This window comes from Chrysochloris asiatica, unplaced genomic scaffold (genome assembly GCF_000296735.1).
Source record: "Chrysochloris asiatica unplaced genomic scaffold, ChrAsi1.0 scaffold00076, whole genome shotgun sequence".
In the NCBI taxonomy this organism is placed as follows: Eukaryota; Metazoa; Chordata; class Mammalia; order Afrosoricida; family Chrysochloridae; genus Chrysochloris; species Chrysochloris asiatica.
This window is the reverse complement of record NW_006408594.1, coordinates 3,996,683-4,007,722: the sequence shown is the minus strand read 5'-3', so window position 1 is coordinate 4,007,722 and position 11,040 is coordinate 3,996,683. Positions and strand designations below refer to the sequence as shown.

Genomic DNA, 11,040 nt, shown 5'->3' with positions numbered 1-11,040 from the left:
CCATGGTATTTTCAATAACCTCATATGCATGTGAGAGCTGGACAGTGAATAAGGAAGACTGTAGAAGAATTGATGCTTTTCAGTTATGGTGTTGGAGAATATTGAAAGTGCCATGGGCTGCCAAAAGAACCAATAGATCTGTTTTGGAAGAAATGCAGCCAGAATGCTCCTTGAAGGCCAAGATGGCCAAACTTCGTCTCTCATACTTCAGACATATTGTCAGAAGGGACCATTCCCTGGAGAAGGATATCATGTTTGGTACGGTGGAGGGTCAGAGAAAAAGAGGAAGACCCCCAGCGAGATAGACTGGCAAAGTGGCAGCATCAGTGGGCTCAAGCGTGACAACAATAGTGAGGTTGGCCCAGAATCGGGCAATGTTTCGTTCTGTTGTGCATAAGGTCGCTATGAGTTGGTACAGACTCGATGGCACCTGACAAAAACAACAAGTGGGGTATTAAGGAGCTCTGGTAGTGTAGTGGTTAGTAGTTGGGCTGCTAAACTCAAGATCAGTAGTTCAAAACTACAGAAAAATGAGACTTTCTGCTCCCATAAAAATTTACAGCCTCAGAAACCCTATGAAGAGTCGCTATGAGTCAGAACCAACTCCACGACACACCACCACTACGGGGTGTATATTTACCACTGTAGCTTGTTACACAGGAGACTAGGGTTCAATTCTGCAGTGGGAAGCCAAGAATCCTTGTGTGGTGCTGCAGGATAAGCACTGAGCTATAAACTGAAAGGTTAGCTATTTCTTGGAAACCCTATACAGGGTCACTAAGAGGCAGAACTGACTCAGTGGCACTTAATGAGCACAAGACGGGGTGTGTAAGAGGCATCCGCGGTTCCGTGGTGGAATTCTCACCTTCCATCCAGGGGGCCTGGTTTGAATGAATACCAGCTACAACCCATCTGTCAGTGGAGGCTGCATGTTGCCATGAGGATGAACAGGTTTCCATGGAGCTTCCATACGACTACAGACTAGGAAGAAAGACCTGGCAATGTTTCTGAAAACCATCCGGTGAAAAACCTTATGGATCAAACAGTCCAATTTGCAACCCGTCATGGGGGTGGTGTGGGGCTGGGCAGCATTCATTCCTTTGTGTATGAAGTCACCATTGAGTCATGGCTGAGTGGAGGGCATCCCAATGGTGGCCATCGGGGAGCCGTGGTGTTGAGACCTGGTGTGGTGCTGTAGGATAGGCACTGGACCACAAACTGGATTAAGCCACCAAGTCGGCGATTCAAAACCCACCAGCCGCTCCTTGGGAACCCTATACAGAGTTGCTATGGTGGCTGCAAGTTTGGTTTGGATTAATGGGAACAGCCATGGGTCTTTCAGGATGAAGTTGTGATACCTTTTTTGTCTCTCCCAAAGCCTAGGGACATTGCTGGTTGCCAACACATGCTTGGTGACCAAAGGGTTGAGGTGTGGTGATCCCGTCATTGGACTGGGAGTTGTGAAGGGGACATTTTGGGGGCACAGCACTTCTGAAGCTGCATACAAACCACATGTGGATTTGTTATGAGTCGGTTTCTGTGTCAGGTGGGGCCTGAGAGTCTGCATTTCTACCATCTCCCAGGTGAAGCCCAGGCTGTGGATGCATGGCCCATACTTTGGCTCTCCTCCCCTGGCACTCATCCATCCCATTCTTGTCTCAGTGTTGGGAGGAGTTTTTGAGGAGGATCCTTTCAGGTACAAAGAGCAGGCACTTGGAGAACAGAAAGAAGCTCATCAGTGAAAAATGGGGTCCTCTCCAAGATCCAATTGCAGAAACAGAACCCAGAACAGGAAGTGTCCCTCTCCTTCTCTGGGGTCACTTTTCTGGAGTACTTGCTGCATCTCTGACTTGCCCCCAGACTGTGTGACCTCTAAGACCTGGAGCCCACTCCATCTCACTGTATCAGCCAGTCTCAATCCCAAAGTCCTGACCCTAGTCCTTTGTCTAGTAGGCCTTGGTCAAAGGGGTGGGTCACTTGGCATGGACTGTGGGCTCTTCCCTGACCATCTATCTCAGGAGACAAAGGAAGGTCAGCGTGGGAGTGGCTGGTCCCCTTCTCTTACCTTGTGCCTCCCTCTTCTCTCTGCAGACAGCAGCTCCAGGAGACAGCACTGGGCAAAGCTCCGAGGAGAAAGTGGGTACTTCTCCTTAGAGCGGCTCCGATCGGTGCCAGCCCAGGCTCCCTCCACAACACCACAGAGTGGACCTCGAAGTGCCACCCCCCAGGCTTCCCTTCCCCATCGTTCTGCCCAACGGGACATTGCTCAGGCTGCTTCTACACAACAGGACACCCCCCGAGCTTCCTCTCCCTCCCGAATCACCCAATGGGACAGCTCTAGAGCCTTGTCCACCCAGGACACCCCCAGAGCTTCCTCTCCTCCCCGAACTACGCGATGGGACACCTCTAGAACCTCTTCCACTCAGCGAAGCAATCTCCAAGTTTCCTCATCCTCCAGAAACACCCAACAAGAACACCCCAGAACTGCTTCTACCCAACAGGACAACTCCTGGGCTGCTTCTTGTGCTCAACGAGATAATCCCAGAACCTCTTCTCCCAACCGATCCACCCAACGGGACAACCCCAAAGGATCCTGTGCCCAACGGGACAATGCCAGAGCTACTTCTCCCAACAGAACCACACAATGGGACAACCCTAAAACATCTTGTGTCCAGTGGGACAGTACCAGAACCTCTTCTCCCAACAGAACCACCCAACGGGACAACCCCAGAATGTCTTGTGCCCAATGGGACAGTACCAGAACCTCTTCTCCCAACAGAACCACCCAACGGGACAACCCCAGAATGTCTTGTGCCCAACGGGACAGTACCAGAACCTCCTCTCCCAACAGAACCACCCAACGAGAAAACCCCAGAATGTCTTGTGCCCAGCGGGACAGTACCAGAACCTCTTCTCCCAACAGAACCACCCAACGGGACAACCCCAGAATGTCTTGTGCCCAGCGGGACAGGACCAGAACCTCTTCTCCCAACAGAACAACCCAGTGGGACAACCACAGAACTTCTTGTACCCAACAGAATACCCTTAGAACTTCTTCAACTCAACGAGACAACTCTAAAATTTCCTGTATCCAACGGGATAATCCCAGAACATCTTGTACCCAACGGGACAGCCTGCACTGCTCTTCCGCATCACAGGCTAACCCAAACTCCTCTTCTCAGTGCTGTACCCAACAGGACAATCCTGGACCATCATCTCCCCGTCGCTCTACTCAACAGAACAACCCCAGGAATTCCTCTCCCCACCGTACTAACAGAGATATCCCCTGGGCTTCCTTTACCCTCCGGCCAACACAGAGTGATGGCCCCCGAACCTCTTCACCATCTCGCACCAAGCAAAGTGAGGTTCCCTGGGCGTCCATTGCCCTCCGGCCAACCCAAGGTGACCGGCCTCAGACCTCATCTCCTACTAGACCAGCCCAGCGTGACCCACTTCAGTCTTCTGTCTCCACACTGCACAGCTCACCATCCCGGGCCACCTCTTCCTCCCATAACCCCGGCCACCATGGTGCCTCCCGCACTTCCTCTCCTCTGTACTCCTTTAGTCGAGGCGCATCCCAGACTTCCGACTCCTCCCAGCCTCAGTGTACTGTCTGCATTGGGCACCGGGATGCCCCTCGAGCCTCTTCACCGCCTCGCTATTTGCAACATGACCCCTTCCCCTTCTTCCCAGACCCTCACGCATCTGAGAGTGATTCTGTCCACCATGACCCCCCTTATGTGCCCCCTGCCGTATGCATTGGACACCGAGATGCTCCTCGGGCTTCCTCACCTCCCCGCCACACCCAGTTTGATCCTTTCCCCTTCCTGCCGGACACATCAGATACTGAAACTCAGTCTCCCCAGCATGACCCACCTCAGTTACCCCCACTTGTGTGTATCGGGTACCGCGATGCCCCCCAGGCCTCCTCCCCACCTCGCCAGGCCCCAGAGCCCGCCCTCTTATTCCAGGACCTCCCTAGGGCCAGCACTGAGAGTCTAGTCCCTTCCACTGACTCCCTGCATGAGCCCCTCCACATCCCCACCCCTGTGTGCATCGGGCACCGGGACGCACCCTACTTCTCATCTACACCCCGCCAGGCTCCTGAGCCCTCCCTCTTTTTTCAAGACCCTCCTGGGACCAGCATGGAGAGTCTGGCCCCCTCCACTGACTCTCTGCATGGCTCCCCTCTTGTGCTCCCCCAAGTGTGCATTGGGCACCGGGATGCACCTCGAGCTTCCTCCCCACCCCGTCACCCACCCAGTGATCTAGTGCTCCTGGCTCTCTCACCTCCATCGGGCAGTTCGTGGGGCTCCCGGGGCTCAGTGCCCCCTGGGGAATCCAGGCACAACTTGGAGAGGGAGGAATACACCATGCTGGCTGACCTACCCCCACCCAGGAGGCTGGTGCAGAGGGAGCCAGGGCCCCAGGCGCAGGGCAGCAACGGGGGCCGTAACCGCAGCCCTGGCCGAACTGAGGTGGAGCGCCTCTTCGGGCAAGAGCGCAGGTGAGCCCAGGGTGGGGTCAGCCAGGTGGGCTGGGGAGGAGTCACCCTGACCGGCAGCAGGGTAGGTGGAAAATGCACAGGCTTAGATTGTCAGAAAAGGTTCAAATTCCCGTCTGGCCACTTCATGGTTGTGTGACTTTGGACAAGTCATTTCATCTCTCGATTCATTAGCTGCTTCTTCTTTTTTTTCTTTTAGGGTTAAGTGAATGAATAGCCCAGTGGTTAAGAGTGAAGACCAGAGTTAGGCAAGCTGGGTTGAAATTCTGGGTCAAAACCACTCACCAATCTGCTGGGTGACCTGGTCAAGTGATCTTACCTACCCGAGCCTCAGTTTCCTTCTCTGTAAAAAGGGGAGAACGTCAGCACATTACTTTACATGAGGTGAAACTCTCAAACCCTTTGTTGGATCCTGGGAGTGTTTTGTTTTGACCTTGCATGTGGGAGGAGACACAAACACTCCGAGTTCTCTCCTGCTTTTGCAAAGAAACCTTCTAGCCCCTTGTGCCTTTCAGAAAACAGAGACGTCAATGTAAAAGTTATTGCCAGAGCCACATAAGAGAACTATCAGAATTGCAGGCGTTTTAGAAGGCTTGTTGTTAAGTGCCATCAAGTTGGTTCCGACCCATAGCGAACTTGTGTAGGGTTTCCAGGGAGCAGCTGTTGAACTTGAACAGCCAGTATCAAACTTGCACTTGAACTTGAACATGCAGTATCAAACGACTTTGCAGTCTGGTGCATAAACCCACAGTGCCACACCAGGACTCCTTTTAGAAGATGTTGTTGTGTGCTGTGGAGTCGGCTCCGACTGATAGTGGACCCTTTACAGGGTTTCCGAGGCTGTAAATCTTTACGGAAGTAGAACGCCTCATGTTTCTCCTGCAAAACAGCTGGTAGTTTCGAACTGCTGACCTTGCGGCTCGTAGCCCAATTCATAACCACTACGCTACCAGAGCTCCTTCCTTTTAGAAGGTAGATGTTACTTTTCTGGGAGATGGCATGTCTCTCAGCCCCACTCATGATAGTGGTTCTCAACCTTAGGAAGGGGAAACATGTTCTCTTCTTGTCCCTGAGATTTCTTTCCCAGCAGTTCCAGCTCTGGGGGTTTTCAAAGATCAGGACTGGTCAAAAAAAAAGAACCAGAACTAGACCTGGAAGTCTTAAACCTTGAAATGTACAATTTAATGAATTTTATTAAAATCTAGTGACCAGGTTGAACACCTGTTCCCACAATCTAACTTTTGAACAGTTTATCAGTAAAGGGACGCAGTATTTTGCTTCTAGAATCCTCCTCTTTCTGGGCCCTATAGGCAACTCTCTTAGATATGAATTGTAATGAGAAACCTTATCTCTTATTCTTCAAATTTCTTTTTCTAGTCAGTTCAATCCATTTCATATCCAGGGGGTAACCTTTGTGGTTTCCAGTGAATGTAGTTCTTTCTTTGGCCTTTTTAGGGTTCCCAGTTTGGGTCAGATAGAAATTTGCATCCCTTTGACATGCATGGTCTGATAACTCAGCAGGGACATGAAAGTCTTTAAACTAAGGTTAACAATTTTTTCATACTGGGAAAACTTTTAGATAGAGTTTATATTAGAAATCAGAAGTATTCTTTCATTGATCATGTAATTTTATGTGTTTTTACAAAGTTATTTTTATGCATTTTATCTTACTCATTTTGGAATGAAGGTTTTGTAACTCTATTGAGTAATTTAAATACGTCTCCACGTACGGCGTCTTTTCCGATTAGAAAACCAATGATCCCTTGGTGACGTAAATGATTAATGTGCCTAACTGCTAACTGAAAGGTTGGAGGGGTGAGTCTACCAAGAGGTGCCTTGGAAGAAAGACCTGGCAATCTACTTATGAAAAAAACAAAACAAAAACCTCAGCCATTGAAAACCCTGTGGAGCACAGTTTTACTCTGATGCATATGGGGTTGCCACAAGTCAGGGTCAACTTGATGGCAAGTGATTTGGGTCACACATCTATGTAAGTGACAGACAGGAATTTATGAGTGGGTGGCTGAAGAGCCATGCTTTTGATTTTCTCCCATTTATTTTCATTTCATGTAGATTTATTGAGCATCTACTCTGTCAGCATTGCTCTAGCTGAACCTGGAGAATTTTTCTTCAAAGGGTTATCACATTGAAACATTAGGAGTTTTAGCTTGGTATCTATCTTAATGTTTTCCCTAGATACCTTTGAGATCTTAGAATCATATAAACATTTTGTAGTCTCCCAAATGCGAAAAGGATCCCTGCATAATACAAATGGTGCAGCACTTAGCTGCTCACTGAAAAGTTGGAGGTTCTAGTCTACCCAGGGGTGCTTTGAAAGAAAGGTCTGGTGAGCTGTTTCCCCAAAAACAGCCATTGGAAATCCTATGGAGCACACAGTTCTACTCTGACAAGCATGGGGATGGCATGAGTTGAGTCGACTCAAGGACAACTGGTACAGGGACTAAGTTCAAAGACGCTATTGTTGTTAAGTGCTATCAAGTTGGCTCCGTTTCATAGTGACCCTGTATAGGGTTCTGAGGAGAGACTGGTGGGTTTGAACCACTGACTTTATGGTTGGCAATCCTATATTTATCTTACAGCACCATGCCAGGATTTCTCAGAGGAGGGGTCCAGGTTCTGGGCTCTGCTGAATTTGTTAGTCTTGTTCTTTCCTGTTGTCTGGGGGGGGCGGGAGGGGGGGCGGGGGGGCTGGTCTGAGAGCCCATCTATGCTTCCAAAGGAAACACCTTTCCTTTGCCATTCCTGCTGTGACCACCCCAATCCTCAGAAGCAAGGAGATGCTGTTACTTCAGTATCAGAAAGTCTGAATCTTCCTAGGGGCCCAGAATCCCCTTAAGTCCCTATGGGGAGAAAACCTCACAGAGGAATCAGTCAGTTACTGAGCGAGCAGGAGATGGTATGGAAGGTACACCAATCGAAAGAGAGGACCCACGGCACCAGTTTTCCTCCATCATTCTTCCCTTTAGGGAGGAACACCCATCTAGTTAGTCCTGTCTGGGCCTTTCCAGTTCTGGGGAAAACTCGACAGGCCTCAGCCCTCACAGAGCAAGGAATATCACTCACTTCAAAGCAGATGAAAAATTGAATCTGATCAGGCACCTCTCAAACTAGACACGCTCCGGGCTGGGGAGCTTAGGCACCCCTCCGAGCCATTGCCCCAAATCCCAATCGCCTTATAGATCAGCTTCTAATGACACTAAAAAAGACAAGACAACACCAGTAACAACCAAGCCCAAGCCCATGGTTTTTCACTTTGGCTCTGTAGAGTTCCAGCATCGCTCCTTAGCGGGCAGCTGATTGCAGAGAACAGGCCTCTTGGAAACCCGAGTACAGGTCCCTCTTCTCTGCCTCCCTCATGTTTTTCAGCCTTCTCCAGGTTCAATTCAGCCTTGGAAGCATGGCCCCATTTGTCAATGAAATGAAATCAGACTCCTAATCACCATGGAAATCAACTTCCACATAGTGACGGGATCTTTCGTTTTACCCCCCTTATGTGTGGAACTGGAAAGATCTGTTCAGATCCTGTTTGGCCAAATGCTCCTACCTTCCAGCAGACAGACATGTCGTGTTCAATATTAATGACCATGTTGTTAGGTGCTGTGGAGTTGGTTCCAACTCGTAGTAACCTTATGCACAGCAGAACGAAACACCCCTGGTCCTACGCCATCCTCAGAATTACATTTGTGCCCATTGCCCCAATCCATCTCCTTGGGGAATCTTCCTTTTTCGCTGACCCTCCACTTTGCCAAGCATGACATCCTTCTCCAGGGACTGGTCCCTCCTGATGACATGTCCAAAGTACAAAAGATGATGTCTCACCATCTTTACTACTAAGTAGCATTCTGGTCAGACTTCTGCCAAGACAGAGTTGTTTGCTCTTCTAGAAGTCCATGGTCCTTTCATTATACCTCGCCAAAATCCAGATGAATCGATTCTTTTCTAGTCTTCTTTACCAATTGTCCAGCTTTCACATGCATATGAGGTGATTGAAAAATACAATGGTTACCAGTTATTAAAGGAGTTCTGGTAGCGTAGTGGTTACAAATCGGGCTACGAACCACAAGGTCAGCAGTTTGAAACTACCAGCTGTTCCACAGGAGAAAGATGAGGCTTTCTGCTCCTATAAAGATTTATAGCCTTAGAAACCCTGTATAGGGTTGCTATGAGTCGGAACCGACTCCACGGCACATAACAACAACAACAACACTTACTCTAACTAGAGACCATTTTTTAACAGATTGTTGTTATCATTGATAAGTGCCTTCGAGTCAGTTCTGACTCATTGTGACTCTACAGGGTTTCTCCAAGGAGAACCTGGTGGGTTTGAACTGCCAACCTTGTCCAGTGCTTATTCTACAGTGCCACACCAGGAGTCCTTTCTACAGATTAGAGAGAGGTTACCTTTGCTAGACACAACACCTGAAGTCCGGGCATCTTAGAAATTACATCTGGAGTTTTCTGAAGTTGGTCTAATGAAGTTCCTAAGAGCTCTTTCACCAACAGGCTGCCCTGGAGTTTTCATGACTAAATGATGGAATTCTGCGAGTTAGCACCAAGGGTTTCTGGGGCGAGGGCCAGAGAGAAAAAAGGTAGATCTGAGAAGTTCAGTACTTTTCATACGGGTGTTCTGCATGTCCCGTGCCCACCTCCCGGGTTACCAGAAGATAAAATGAGATAATATGTCTAAAGTGCTTGATACCTTGGACTATAGGCGTGCTCAATAATTGTTAGATTCTTGATTATGTGTGCACAATGCCTGGTACACAGTAGTTGCTCAATAAATCTTCATTCCCACAAGGACCAGTGTAACCTTTGTCTGGGGTGGGCTGTGGGTGGCTCTGGTGGTCAGCAGCAGGAAGTTCTGAGTAAACAGGAAGCAGCCAGGGCCAAGGCCTGATCCCCTCCTCACCTTTGCTTCCCCCCGCCCCTTTCCCTCATTTCATTATGAGGCAACTAGCGTGGTGTTGACCATCTCCATTTTTCAGGAGGGGAAACTGAGGCCCTGAGAGGGTTGCCCTTGACTTGGGGCCTTTCCAGGGTGTGGGGAGCCCCTGGGTGTCCCATACGTTCTCTGGTAGGGGGTGAGAGCAGAGAAGCCGGGGTGCCGGGATCCAGGAGCAGTCCCAAGAGCCCTCAGAGGGGCGGCTGCATTTGCCCATAGGAAGTCCGAGGCACCGGGGGCCTTCCAGGCCCGGGACGAGGGACGGATGCAGCGAGCCGGCCAAGGTCAGAGTCAGCTTCTCAGAAGACAGTCCAGCCCTGCCCTCAGCAGAGAGGTGAGCTCTGCTAACCCCCCAAGGGCCACAACTTCTCCCTGCCGAGGGACCAGCAGAGTCCTAAGTCCCAATCATGGTCCAGCTACCTACTCCCCAGGTCTTGGAACCTTTCCAGGGACCCACGTTCTCCCTTTGAAGACAGCCTCTGGGGAGTTGGCCCTGCTCCTGCCAGGTGCCTGCTGACCTGGGGCTATCTATTCCTGGGTGGGAATTGGTATTTTTATAGAATTTCCGAGGACAGGGCCCAGCCCTGTGGGATGGGGTATTAATGGTGGAAATTCAGGCACTTGATAGCCCAGGTTGGAATCAATTACTTGGGGGCTGGGGGGGAGCCCTGAAAGTGAGCAGCTCTTTGCAGATCTATTTCCGTGACTGAGGAAAGTGGGTGAGAGGGAAGAGGGGGGCCCTCAGAGAGGATTCCTGGGACCCTGTGGGTTTTTTCCAATTGTTTTAACGAGTTCTGCAGTGAGGATAAAGCTTGGTGTCTCATGGACCCTGGCAGAGACCCCGGGGTCCCTGCCCTCCTAGACAGAGGCCACCGAATCCTGTGCCTGGAACCTTACGCATCCCTTCACCTCATTTTCAGGTGACCAAGTCCCCTCCAAAGCCTGCAGAATCTACCCGACGGAGCCGAGCAGAGGGCCCTCATGCCAGGAGCTCTGAGAGGCACACTGAAGGGGACTGGCGGCTTCGGGGGTCCACTCAGCACCCCCCCACATTAACCAGGATCTCAGAGAGGGATCTGCAGACAGAGAGACTTACAGAATGTGGCCGAGGAGGCCTGAGACAGCCCCTAGGGGGGCGGCAGAGTCAGGAGGAGTCTCTGGGGTCCCAGGGTCCTTCCAGACACCTGGAGCGGGGCTGGAGCAACCAGGAGACCCTGGGCTTGGGAGGCTGGCAAGGACTTGGGGAGCCCAGTCAGGATGCTGCCAGAGCCCCTGAGGGCACATGGGGGGGCCCTCCCAGGGAGTCAGAGGACAGCTGGGAGCAGCAGTCACAGGCTTGGGAGCAACCTCCCACTAATGGACTGAAAAAGCCCCCCGAGGGGTCAGCCCAGAGGGGCTGGAGCAGACTGCAGGAGCTGGCCGGCCCCCACCTGATGACGAGCCCTTCAGAGGACTGGGTGGGCTCCGCAAAACCGAGCACCACAGGCTGGAGGCCAGAGGGAGCGGGTCCACATGCACCCGGCCCTGAGAAGCGGCCTGAGCTGGACTGGAAGGAGCTGGTGAACCTTCTCCA

At 50.9% G+C, this 11,040-nt stretch overlaps 1 protein-coding gene across 1 annotated transcript in view; it reads left to right on the top strand.

The window, feature by feature from the left end:
- Positions 1–4,511, top strand: part of TRIOBP (TRIO and F-actin binding protein) — a 13,424-nt gene extending 8,913 nt beyond the window's left edge. Inside the window, exon 2 of the mRNA XM_006865273.1 lies at positions 2,092–4,511. Within this exon, the coding sequence (XP_006865335.1) occupies positions 2,092–4,511 (2,420 nt within the window). The remainder of the gene's footprint in view (positions 1–2,091) is intronic.
- Positions 4,512–11,040: the final 6,529 nt, after the last annotated feature.